This window comes from Macaca fascicularis, chromosome 13 (assembly GCF_037993035.2).
Source record: "Macaca fascicularis isolate 582-1 chromosome 13, T2T-MFA8v1.1".
Taxonomy (NCBI): domain Eukaryota; kingdom Metazoa; phylum Chordata; class Mammalia; order Primates; family Cercopithecidae; genus Macaca; species Macaca fascicularis.
In genome coordinates this window covers 73240145-73253997 of record NC_088387.1, presented here as the reverse complement: position 1 = coordinate 73253997, position 13853 = coordinate 73240145, and the positions used below count along the sequence as shown (strand labels likewise).

General features: G+C 43.0%; 1 protein-coding gene across 1 annotated transcript in view; it reads right to left on the bottom strand.

Annotated features, from left to right (window-relative positions):
* The window catches only part of LHCGR (luteinizing hormone/choriogonadotropin receptor), a 63004-nt gene extending 50113 nt beyond the window's left edge, over positions 1-12891 (bottom strand). Inside the window, exon 1 of the mRNA XM_005575920.5 lies at positions 12709-12891. Within this exon, the coding sequence (XP_005575977.3) occupies positions 12709-12869 (161 nt within the window). The 5' untranslated portion in view covers positions 12870-12891. The remainder of the gene's footprint in view (positions 1-12708) is intronic.
* Positions 12892-13853: the final 962 nt, after the last annotated feature.

The following is a 13853-nucleotide window of genomic DNA, read 5'->3' as shown; positions in this document are numbered from 1 at the left end:
TTGTGCCATGTTGGTGTGCTGCACCCATCAACTCATCAGCACCCATCAACTCGTCATTTACATCAGGTATAACTCCCAGTGCCATTCCTCCCCCCTCCCCCCTCCCCATAATAGGCCCCGGTGTGTGATGTTCCCCTTCCCGAGTCCAAGTGACCTGTTTTCTTTTTAAATTACCCAGTCTTGGGTATTTCTTTATAGCAGTGTGAGAATGGACCAATACACTGACCAAGATTGCTACCTTACCCAGGATTATGTCTTCTCTTTTGGGCAGCCCTCATCCAATGACTGGACAATGTATAGAATAAAGGCCCAGCCCCCTTGCCTCCAGGTGGGACTACTCAGAAGGACCATCCTATCTTTAGAGCTTCTTCCTGTCAATTCTTACCTAGGCCCTGACTTGATCCCCTTCCCAGTCAAATCCAATTGCCAAGCACTCAGTGCCGCTGTGTCAGAGTCCAGTGACAGGAAAATTTACAGCATCCAGATAAATCTAGTTACCTTAAAGAAGATAATGCCACCTTATCATGTCCTCCTTAGTGGTTTCTAATGTCTCCTGGGTACCCAGGATTGGGGCTTGGGCCCCTCTTCTTTTTTCTTTTGAGTTTAATAACACAGATGGCCTTGGAAGGAGCCAATTTGTCGAGTTTAATTTTTGTTAACTAATCCTCAAAGTAATGTTACCTGGAGAGCTTCAATCAGGAGGGCTCTAGTGTCCCCCTTTAAGAAAACAGAAGATTTGTTTTGTATGTTATATGTATTAAAAATTAAAAAAATCTGGAAATCCTTGCTTATAAAGACCTATCAATTGGGAGACATATGCACTATCAAAGATTTCTTTGTTCTATAGAAGGATTTACTGCAGGGTTACTTTAAATAGCAAACTCCCTGGGTGATTGGAAAATAGAGTTCAATTGACACACTCTCTCTTTTTAGGGACAGGTACTGCATAAAGCAAATTATAACTGTAGGTTTCTCACCTCCCCTTGGTTTTTCAGAGCTTGAGTACAAGATGTTTCCCAGGGCAGGGCGGCCTTCTGAGGCCCTCAAGCTGAGGAGGCGCAAAGGGAGAGAAGAGCCAGGGAAGAAATACAGCACCAATCTGGAGTCCCCAAAGACTGTATAGGGTCTTTTGGTCACTTGCCAGAGCTTTTACTTTTCCTTCTGCCCAACACATGGCAGAAGTGAAATGTTTTTATTCACTACCTTCTAATTGTTTTTAAAAATGCCAACTATATTATTGATTTAAGAAAGCTACAAACATCAATTCATTTTTCCACAGATAATGAGTTTATTGCTAGAGCTACATGCTGAATTCTAAAACACTACAAAAATCAGATGAAGGGAAAAAAGAGAGAAATCAGAGACAGTTAAAGCTTTTTTGCCTAATGAACTTGTTGAAATGGGAGGAAGTTTATTTAATTATTTAAATTCAAAAGAATTTGGTGTTTTTGTATTTATTAAGATCTTGCTCTACACTTAACAGTGTCTTAAGAAGTTCTGTGTTCTTTTCAAAGCTGCTCACAATTGTAATAAACTTGCTTTTATCTTAGAATAAAATAAAAATAGCTTTCCTCTTTTCAAATGATTTTAAATCTCTGAGCTTTCAAAGGCATCAGTCTATTTGGTGGCTTCATTACAGGGAATGTCTTCACTTTTGGCCCGTTGTCTTCAGCATTTACCTAGAGGGAGCTGAGGCTTCAATGTTAACTGAAATATGAAGTCAGTATAGTTGAACATCCAGTATGTTAAGCTTTACACCAGAAAACTTTGGAACAGGCTTTAAAAATACATCCAGATGGTTTTGATTATTGTTGACTGCTCCCTGCAGTTATTGTATTAGGCTAAAGGAGTCAGAGTGAAAGGGCTGCTTACAAGTCATTTGGTCCAACCCTTCACTTTACAGAGAAACAATCTTAACTTAGGAAAAGGGAAATGACTTTTTTGAAACCACATGGCAATTCAGAGGCAGATCTGGACTAAAGCATTGGTTTCTTCCTTCCTGGTTTGGTGCTGTTGTCCTCCAACAATCAAGTCACATCAGTACTGTTCATTTGGATGTTTGTTGATACACTCTACTACATGACCCTCTGTTTTTTGTTTGAAAACTTAGCCTCCTGAAAAGAGCCATCAGCTTCTTGAGGACATAGCTCAGTTTCAAGATGCAGCTCAAATCTCTGCTTCTCCATGAAGCTTTGGAGCCTACCAGAATGATTTTTCTCTTCCTCTATCCTCCTCTACACTTAATTACTATACTGTTTTTTTTCCTTCAGTATTATTTGAGAATTTACCAGATGCCATGCGCAAACATTTCTGCTGTTCTCCCATTGAACACCCAGTCTCTGGTAGATTCTACTTTTCACATTTTCTCTTGCTTCCAGCCCCTTTATTCCTTACCCACTGCTACTTTTGGCCATTCTTTTCTCCACCTGGACTATTCTAGAGTCCCCTAATTAGTTTCCTCTCACTCCATCGTTGCTTTCCCCTGACCAATCTAGATTACTCTTCCTGACAACTCCTACTATGTCATTCTCATGTCAAACAGCTTCTGTGCCTCCCCCTCGGCCAACCTATCTACAAATGAGCCTTGCATTCAAGACTCAATCTTTATTCACCAGTTGTATCACCCACTCTTGCCCTCATGTAACAAACACACTAGACTTGAACTGTCTCATATGGCAGCCATTAACCATATGTGGCCACTGGGCAGTTGAAACATAGGCCAGTCTGAATTGAGATGAGCTGTAAGTATACAATGAATACCAGGTTTTGAAGACTTGGTAAGAAAAAAGAATATAAAATATCTCAGTAATTTTTGTATTGATAGCATATTGAAATGAGAATATTTTGTACATACTAGACTAAATGAAATGTTCTATTAAAGTTAATTTCACATTTTGAAAACTCTTGAAATGTGGGCACTAGAGAACTGAAAATTACTTGTGTGATTCACATTATGTTTCTACTGAATAGCACCTCCCTAGACAAATCAAACTATTTGTACTTCCTGAACTTGACTCACACTTTCCTGATGCCAATCACAGTTCCTACTGTTTGGCACATCTCCCTTCTCTGCTGGTCAAATTCTACCCTGGATTAAGGGTCCATCTCAGGCACTATATACTCTATGGAATGGGTCTTCATCACCAGTGGCACTTGCTTTCTTTCTTGAAGTCACATAGTGTGGTAGTTAAGAGTGCACACTCTGGAGCCAGCCTGAGTTCAAATCAAAATTTCATTCCACATCTTTAAAATATGTATAATTTAAAAAATCTGTGTTTACATGATACTAATATAGCATGCAGTACAAGGTAAGGACTCAATAAGTATTTTTATTAATAACTCACAGCTGCTTACTGTGAACGATTTAGGCCACCTAGGCTATATTTAATGACATCTCTATTTCCTTGGCAGGGGGTAGGGGTGGGTAGGTTCCAGATTTTGGAATTGATTCTTCTGTTTGTCATGGGTCAGTCACCTTTAAGTCTATAGCATGCTTATGGCTTGTTCCTAAATCTTGACTTTCCTCTGATTGGGACAACTGAGAGGGAGAATAAATATTCTCAATTGGTACCTTTCTTTTGGGCTCAGATATCTCTTTTAGGCCTCGTCTGATAGCCTTTTTAAGATGTGATAAAGAACAACCTTCCAATAAATATTTCAACTCTAGAGAGCCACTCTGCAGATTTTGCATTTGAGCATTGATTGTTTTAATGTTCAGTCAGTTGAAACTTTCCCATTGGAGAATGCAATTTGAGTGACTCTCCTCTAAGACAGCCATTCCAGAGCACCCAAGAAGGTGTGAGGAGTTTATGTCTTATCATGTAAACCAAGATGTTAAGAAGATTCCTGGATAATGGATTTTTCAAGTCATTTGTACAACAAGTAAATTAAAAATATAAAGCCTTAGAGGAAAATGGTAAGTATATCTAAGCCCTTACTCAAAACCCATTTAAAGTTTTCTAAAGAAACAAAGCAAAATAACCTAATCTCTATCTCCTTAAACTAGAATTTGTCTAGCAATAATATAACATGACAAGAATAACTCTGGTAAATAAAACTACATGTTGGATTCTCCCTGGGGAATGTCTGCATCACCTGTAATAATTTCTTGAAAATATTTTTCAGAAGCAGAGAATATTATGTTGTCAAGGCAGTGACATTGCAGATATGCTTCAGGAAGCTCTTTCATTAAAAGCTTCTCTTTCTCAACACTTAAAAACTTTTTTTTAAGTAAATGTGTAAAAGCTGGTTGAAACTGATATACTACGTACTTTTATTTATTATTATTTTTTCTTATTTTTCTTTCTTTTTATGAGGCAGAGTCTCACTCTGTTGCTGAGGCTGGAGTACAGTGGTGCAATCACGGCTCACTGCAACCTCTGCCTCCCAGTTCAAGGGATTCTCCTGCCTCAGCCTCTCAAGTAGCTGGGACTACAGGCATGAGCCACCACGGCGGGCTAATGTTTTGGTATTTTTTAGTACAGACAACGTTTCACCATGTTGGCCAGGCTGGTCTCAAACTCCTGACCTCAAGTGGTCCACCTGCCTCAGCCTCCCGAAGAGTTGGGATTACAGGCGTGAGCTACTGTGCCTAGAATGGGTTTGAAGTGCCTGAAATGACTGGCATGTGTGCCTTCACTTTTTACTAGCTCATCCCCTCTGGTAGCCACCATTATGAGGTTGCCTGTATCAAAAATGCCCCCTTCTCTGGAAGTGCCTCGGAGCTGGTCGCATTATGGTGGAAGAATCTTGCTGGCTGAGCAGATTGATTCTATGCTGAATGTGTCTGGGTCAGTCAGATTCTCCTTTTGGGAATTTGAAATTTATAATAGAGGGACAGAGAGGAGTCGTTTTTGGAACTGACTCCTTGTAAATCTAGGGAGAAGCTCCCTGAGCTTCTTTTGCTAAGATGCCAGATATTATCCTTACATCTTCACAGCATACTTCTAACTCCTTATCCTTCTATTAAGTTAATCTCTTATGATTAAAATGGTCAGAATTGATATCTGGTGCTTGCAAATGAAAAAAGACTTACCCAGAGCCCCACTCAAGTTTTCCAGGGTGAAGTAATCCACTATTCTCTGGACAGCCCATAACACAGGGCATATGCTGGTGCTCAGTGAGAGGACCAAAGGCTTTGAATAGTGATTCCTCAGTGGCCTCTCTAAGCTGGCCAGAACTGAGCTTATGGGATAACCATGTTAGCCCAGCTGCCCCTATAGAGAATGAGCCTTAGAGCACTACACAGTTCAAATGACACTTCCTCTGAGGCCTCTTTGTTACTCTGGCTAGAAGAGATGATTCCCTGCTCTGAACGCCTATCTTGTTTATAACCTTTATCTAGCATTTATCACGTTCTCCATTTCCCTGTAGTCATTTGAGAAGAAGATACCTCTTCTACATCTGGAAGACTATAAGCTCCTGGAGGGCAGAGATGGTGTCTTTGGATCCTGCATGCTATCTTATACATTTCAGTACGTAGTTCCGGAGTGGCCAACAAGTCTCATCTGAAGGCTTTCTGTGTGTCCAGTCTGAGGCTTAGGGATGGGGAAAGAGGGGAGGAAAAGATCCAGAATGGGTTTGGATGCTCTAGCTGGGCAGACACGACCAAAAACAGCCTATAATCAGGTATTAGGAGGTATGTGTCAGAAGCAGCTCAGTCTGGGCTGAAAAGGCCAGAAATTAGACTCAAGGCAATAATAAGCTCTGCTATTTTGGGATTCTAATGTATTCACTTTCCAGGTTGAGAAGACCTAGTGGGTCATTTTCTCTAATTAACACCTCCCAGGAACAAAACTGTTCCATCAGGCTTGCCCCTTGGATGATAGATATTTACTGTTCAACCTCACATATGGGCTGTGGGTTTTTTAGTCTTCTCTGCATTATCAGATTATTACAATAATATCTTGTAACTATGTGAAAACTTTATTTCCATACTTTTGGCTTTTTTTGGTCTCATTTATCTTCACTATATCTGGCCCCACTCGGGGACAGGAATCTTCGCGTCCCTTTTACAGACAGCAAAGAGATTTTATCATTGAGCCAACACCTACAGTGCAAATTAGGGAAAGGAGACCTGGTGTTAGAACCCAGTTCTGCCCAGTCTGTCCTGTTGATCAGTTTGAATAATTCAGGGACTGCATTGGACCCCACCCTGTCACACCAGAGCATCCCCACCTCAGTGGGCTCAGAAGTGCTGTCTGCTGCTACTCATGAGGTGCAATTAGGAACCCAGGAGTAGTGTAACCTCATTACATCAGAGTCAAGGACAAATGTAACAGCAGCAAGGGATTAAATCTTCATTCTGAAAGTTGAGTTTTATTTATAAATTGTACTTTTCTGAATGTGGCTGAGGCGGCATTAAGGAGCTGAGGTTCAGGGCCACATAGAGAGCAGCTGTGAGTGGTTTGCCAGGAGGTGGTGTCATCTCCCAGTGAGGCAGAAGCTAGGAGTAAATGAGGACCCTGTGGAGAAGCAGCTAGAAGCTGCCCACCAAGTCAGAAAGCCCACCTGCCTGGTGGGAGGGATTATTTTAATTCCCTTCATAAGAAAAAAAGCTGGGTGGGAATTTGCTAAAATCTGCATTAAGTATGATTTTTCTGCAGCTAAGGGGAGCTGCCGGAACAAAGCACATATGCTCCCATGGAGCCAGCCCTCTCGGCTGTGGAAGTGAGCAGCAGGGCTTCTCTTCACCACTGTGACTCAACTGGCTTTAAAACCTCAAGTGTAAGATCAGAGTTACACATGGCCAAGACACCATTTGGTGCAGCCACTCTGGGAGATTATATTTTGGAAAGAGACCTTTGTTGCCTCATTTCAAGACATGAAAAGAAGCCAACTGAGGGGCTTAGGAGGAAGATAGAGGTGGGCAAAAGAGCAGAACTGGAGCCCTGAATTAATCTGATTTACTGCTTTTGAAATACAAAAAAATGAAGAAAAATCACAAGGAATTGTTGCTCTCCAAGGAGGAAGCTGGGTCCAATGCCAAAGGGATCTGTGTGTGAACCTTTTGGCTCTACACTTGCGTTGAGATTTTGGGAACTCTGTTGCTTGTTTTTTAGTCTTGCTAGTGGCTATCATTCACTTTCCCCAACAGGGTGGTTTTTAAACAAATAAAATCTAGTCCTTCCTGAGCTTCTCCCGAGGAGTCTGTGTATCAGCAAGGTCAGGTTTAAGAGTTGCCTTGAAGGCATGGCTGGGAGAGCTGAGTCAGAACTAAGGTTCAAGATTAACCTCAACCTTGGGCCTTTGTTTCTTTAGGGGTGGTTGTGGTGGTGGTGGGGGTAGGCTAGGGAGGTAGGACATAAACTTTCTTAATTCTGAGAGTTTTTGGCTGGCCCAGATTTAGGAAAGCTGAGGGTAGGGCCAAGCTGTCTTACTTGCAAGAGTGTGGTAGTCTTCTTTCTGTCTGTGGATTCTTTCCTGGGGGCTGCTACCTTGTGTCCTACAACAGGAGCCCATCTGTCTCAATTCAGGCTGCCTTGGTGGTTTTTGTTTTTCAGTTTGTTTTTATTAAGGAATCTTGGGGCTGGGGATTGATTCTTCCCTACTGAGTGAGTCTAAAAAAATAAAATGGAAACAATCTAGATGGAATATACTAATATAGGTAAGCTTCAGGTCTTGCTTCCCTGAAGTTGGTATGTCTGCTATTTCCCATTCAAACGATAGACTGGAAGCCTACAAATTCTATTATAGGACCGGATGCTGAGATAACACAAATAACTCCCTTCAGAACCTATAGCATCTTCTCACTTCCCCATTTTCTAAAATGGAGATTTAAAAAATAACATTTAGATGCAATACATGCTAGCTAATGTAGACATGCTTCTTTTTTGCACAAGTTAGTTGTTCCTATTCAGCTATCTCAGTTTAATCATGAAACTCAGTAAACACTTTAATTATACTACATGTAAAATTCTGGGAACCCTGCGTTGAATGACACTTCTTCAGGTGGTTCTTACTCTAGCACAATGATTCAAAACCAAGGAGTGGGGAGTAATTGCCTCCTGCCCCCTCCAGGGGTCATTTGGCAAATGTCTAGAGATACTTTTGGTTGTCACAATTTGGGAGGGCAGTGCTTCTGGCCAGGGATGCTGGAAAATGTTCTACAAGGTACAAAACAGCTCCCATAACAAAGAATTATCTGGCCCCAATTGTCAATATTGCTAAGATTTGGAAACCTGATCTGACAGAAGAGGCACATGCTGAACAAATGGTTGCATTTTGGTGGGATATGTACAAAAATGTATGTAAGCCTAGGATATTGAAGTGAGTATGTGGATGGGGAAGCTGGAGGTGGAGTGGGGGTGGGGCAGTGGGCATCAGGGAAGGCTTCATGGGGAAGTGACTCCTAATCATGGTTTTTATTTAATGCCTTTGCCACAAATCATCAAATAATGACTTTCACTGGAAGCTTATTAGTCAAGATTGGGAATTTTTTTTCTTTTTGCACAACTTCTGAGTAATCAAAGCTCCCAACTTTATGTCTTCTCTTGAGAAATATTTCCTCCCCAAAGCCTGGGAAGAATTTATTCAACCTTGTTCCTTGGTTCTCAGCAAGGAATCTCTAGTCGACTTTAACCTGTGGTTCTTCTACCAGGACCCCTCTTTCCTTCTTCACACTTCAGCTTCTTAACACTTGGCCCATGAAGCCTTCCCTTGGAGCCTTCAGTTCACAGTGATTAATTCATTCTGTGAATTCCTTAGAGCCTTGTTGTCTCTCTCTACACCTATACCAATCTCTTGGGGCGGGGCGGTGTTTCCACTTAGATTGTGGGCTTCTCAAGGACAGGAACCACACCCTTCACATGTATATCCCTCTAGGCATTGAGCACTGTTTTGGACCCTGATTTACACTGCGAGTGGGAGGAAGAGGAAGACACTCAAGAAAGATGTCAGGAAACAGTAACGCTGGATTGATATGAACGTTGTATTAGGTTGGTGCAAAAGTAATCACGGTTTTTGCCATTGAAAGAAATGGCAATTACTTTTGTACCAAGCCAATGTCTTGCCAAGGCCTCTGGATTATGTCTTATATCAAAGTCTAAAAATTTAATTTCTGTTCAGTAGGTACAACATGCAAAAAAGAAATTGCCATAATTATTATTAGCATTTTCTTACTAACATATTTTTCAGAAGCTGTTTCCATATCAAGCAGATCAACCTTTCTGTTGTCATAGAGACAAAGATCTTTATATAACCATGGGCAAGGTGAGATTTTTTTCTTCTCCTCTTTCCAGTTGCCTAGAACTAATATGAAAGGAAAGGAAATTTTTTAAATCAATTTTTTCTTTCATTTTTTTCCCCAATTAAAATGAATGAAATGTGGGAGGTTATTTTTTGTATCACATTTTAGATTTTAAATACCTATGTTTTTCATAAAATATGGAAGGGGAGTAAAGATTTGAATGATGCCATTTTCAAAATTTGTAAGCAGTGGGCTTGCCAGTGATAAGCAGCTATAATCCATGTACCTTGTTTTTATTCTTCTTCTTAAACCAAATAGTGAACTTCGGATGGAGGTTTTAGAAGGTAAGGTTACTAGGACCCCAAATGACTAAAGCATAAACTAACATCTATTGAGGGACTGATGCTGAATCCTAAGGTGCTCTGCGGTAATTGCCTCCTCCAACCCTGAGAACTTGGAGTGCTCCCCTTCTCTCTGCAGAGGCAAAGTCTATTATAATGTAGTGCAAGACCACATCCTCTCCTCCTGGAAGACTTACCTCATAATTTAAGCTTTCTTTTTTTCATGAACTGATAACTTGCCAATAGCAGTTTTCTGTCTCATAATTACTGTTTATCATTTCATGCATTCATCATCAAGAAAAGAGGATTTCAGTATGAACCTGTCCACTTTTCCTGTCCTTTGTTTTAATATTGAGTTATTCCTTTACCCACGGTCTTCTTCCCTCAGGACTCAAAACTATCCTTATTCTTTCTAAGATTAATCTTTCCCCTCTGTTGTTAGACTGATGCTCTCCTCCTACCCCCACTGAGATCTGACTCTAACAATTAACATTCCTCCCTCGTTCCCTGTATCTTCAGTCTGTCCTCCATGGATTCCTTCCTGCAGTCCTCTTTGAGGAAAAATAAAAAACTTTCTTCAATTCTGCTTATTTTCCATCTGCCTCTGGGTTTAGGATTTTAGTTTTATGCCTTTTTGCAATAAATAGGTGTTATGCATGTTTTGGGGGGGTAGGGAAGGGAAGTGTACGGCACAAAGACATTTAAAATATACTTTTTTGTCTCTAAGGTGATACCTCCCTGGAGAGCTGTGCCTTGGTTCTCAAACTTTAGTATGCATCAGAATCACCTGAGGAGCTTGTTAACATGTAGCCTGCTGGACCCACCCCTGGAGTTTCTGATTCAGTAGGTTGGGGCTGGGGCCTGAGAATATGCAGTCTAACATTTCCCAGGTGATGTTCGTACTGTTGGGCTAGGACCATACTTTGAGAAATATTGCCTTAAAGTAACAACCCTCCCTTTGCTTAACATGCACCTCTTTTGTCATATGGATGTTGGTGTCACTATGTTGTGCCAAAAGTTATCCTGTTTCAGCCTGCATAGGCTCAACCTCCACAGAGTGACAAGGGCATCTCTTGAAAGAGGAGGGCATCTCTCAACCATCTGGTGCTCAGGAAATGCAACCTTGTGAGGGTCACCACGCTTGGCTAAGGAGGCTAAATGACTGGCAGAGGATGTTCCTGGTGGTGGATGCTCAGGGTCTCTACCCCCAAACCTAGTCAGCCCTATCAAATATTTTTGAGGGGTTCTAGGATTCTTGAAACCCTGCTGAAAGGCAGTAGGAGAAAGTGGGATTTTTAAAAAAATTAACTTCAGCCTTTTCCTGGGAAGGGGGTCCCTTCCTGAGAACAGCACGTGGCAGCAGGAGCCCTTGAGAGATCTCCCTGAAAAGCCAAAATGAAAAGGAACTGGGACTTGGCCCACCCATTCATGCCCCCAGTGGGAGTTCTTTGCTCAGTACTAAGAAATTGAGTGTGTCTGTCTGTCTGTGTGTGTGTGTCTGTGTGTGTTTTATTAAGAAAGCAGTAGTTTTTTTTACAAAGATGAGCAAATTTAAGAAGATAATTAATAGATAAAGTCCTGAATTGCTACTCAATAGTTGTGGGACCTTGAGCAAGTTATTCCATCTCTTTGGATCTCAGTTTCTTCTAATCTGTATAATAAGTAGCAGGCAAGTGAGAAAGTCTATTCATAGTACAGTCATTCTTCAGAGCAACACGGCAGGCTTGTCGGGGATGGACCAGGGCTGGAACTTGGAAGGCCTATTCCATGGATTTGTGGATTGATTGAAATAAATTCTATCAGCATGGTCCATTCCTTCAGGGAATGGAGCTGACAAGATAATTAATGGAAACTAATTAATATAAACCCCTCAACCCTTAAACTGTATGTCTCAACCTCAATTATTGCCAGAAGACCTTTAACTTTTCCAAAGGAAGAAGCCTGGCTTGGCAGGGAGGGTGAGTCTCCTCTATGAAACGGGTCCCTGACAGACTCTTGGGGCCTCAGAGGAAATGGCAGAGGGGGTGGTCTCCTTCCTTCCCCAGCACAGAATTCCATCATCTCTAATTGTTAGAACATGATCAAGACCGCTACCAGCCTTTTAGATACTCTTGTCTTTTGTCTTTTTTTCCTTTCTTTTTTCCTTTTCTCTTTTCACAGCTGGATTGAGATGTAAATCCTATACTATAGAATTTAAAGTGGACAATGCAGTGTTTTTTAATATGTGCACTTGCAACTGTCACTACAATCTAATTTTACAAAATTTTCATCAGCCCCCCACAAGCCCATACCCACTGATTAGTAGTCACCCACTGTCCCTCCCATCCGCCTCCCCAGCCCTGGCAACTACTAATCTACTTTCAGGTTATGTGGACATTTCATGTAAATGGGATTATAAAATATGTGGCACTTTTTTTCTAAATGGGAGAAAGGAGACCTGATGACACCCTGATAGACTAGTAGTGCTAAAGGTCCTCCTTCTCCTCTTTACCCCATCACTCTGGAAACAACAGCTTCCGCCTGCTTGCTGATGTATACAATCCTTCAATCAGGCCTGTGAGCGTGGAGGGGGTGCGCGGGTGCCAGCGGCAGGGCACAGGGCCTTTGGTCCATTAGACCACGAGACTGAAGTTCAAGCACATCTGGGCACGGCGGAGCAGCGGCTTGTATGCTCACTAAGATGCCCGTGTGACCGCCAGCAGTCAGTTGACAGATGAGGTCACCCTTGGTTGTAGGGCCTGAGCACTCCATTCCTAGAGGACCACAGGGTGCCAGAGCCCACATTCACCTTCCCTGACGTGGCTGGCCCAAGGCTCAAAGGCCTGTAAGATTTCTCTGGCAGAGACCCCTGCTAGAGGAGTTGAGGAGCGTCACACCCATATTCCCTTCAAGCAGCAGCAGAGAGCAGGCCTTCTCCTGAGGCTCCGGAATAGTTCTACTCCCCCAGCCGCAGCCCCAACCAGGGGGAAAGAGCGGGGCTGGGCTCTCAGGGACATGGGGTGGCAAAAACAACCACCAAGCTTTGGGTTCTCATCACCCTAAAGCGGGGAAATTGGAGAGGGCACAGCATCTTTCTCCAAGCTTCCAGGGAAAGAGGGCCAAAGGAGTAGGGAGGGAAGATGGCATAGGCGATTGAGGGTCCTGTATCGAGGGGGCCCGACGGGAGCGCTGTGTACTCACAGTCGAGTGAGACCGGCCGTCGGGCCGGGGCAGCGCAGGGCGCCGTCGGGCGCGCAGTTGCAGGGCTCAGGGCAGCGCGCCTCGCGCAGCGCTCGTGGCAGCAACGGCTGCAGCAGCAGCAGCAGCTTCAGCAGCTGCAGCGCCGAGAACCGCTGCTTCATGGCCGGCGAACTGGGCTTCTGCGGCTTGCCAGTGTCTTGGACGGCCTCTGAGTGCGGCCCGCACCCCTCTCCCCGCCCCTTGGCCTGCCCTTCCACACACCCTTCCCTGCCGGCCCGCCCCTGCCCTCCGCCTCTTACCGCGCGCCCCGCTGAGTCTGCTCTGCCTTGACCTGCGACAGTGCCCGGTGACCCCATCACCTCCTTCCTGCTACTTTCCCCTGTCTTGCCCCCTACCATCTGCAAATGGTCCTAGCTATAGGAGGTAGATTTAATGGCAAATGTTTTGGATTAGAGGTGGGGAGTTCTGAGTTGAGTGAGTTGTGATACTTCCCGGAACCCCTTTTATTTCATTTGTGAAAGGGTCCGATGGATACTCGCTATACCCACATCAGAAGGCATAAGAGTGCCTAGCTCAGCTATTTCTCCTCTCTTTTATCCTCAGCCAGCCCCTAGTCCTTTCCCCTTCTCTCTTACCAAATCCGTCCACTCTACAAGTAATCTCCGCCCATCTTCCCAACTACCCCAGTAATTTCTCTTGGTGGTAAATGCTTTCTTCTTTATGGTATAGCTATTTGGCTTGGTCCTATATCTCTTCTATAGATTGGGAGGTCCTTGAGAGCAAAATCCAATTCAGATTTATTTTTGTATTTCTTCTGGCTTCTGCATGGTAAGTCCTCAGTAAATATTTGTTGAATGAATGAATGAAACTGCGTAATACTGGTAGCAGCTGCCCCGTAGAAGGCCCAGGATAGGCTAGACCTTGTAACTGGTGCTCTGCCTCACATCATGTCTAAGCTCCACACTGAAACTAGCAGGGTGTTTACGATGAGAAAAATGTCCTGAGAGGTATGTGGCTTCCCTGAAGTCACACGGTTTTAAAGTAGTGAAACCTGGAACTCATGTCTATCACCTACCATCTCTTACCAGTGCAAAAAAGGGCTATGATCTACATACCAAGGGACTTAGAAAGGAGACAAAATTTTA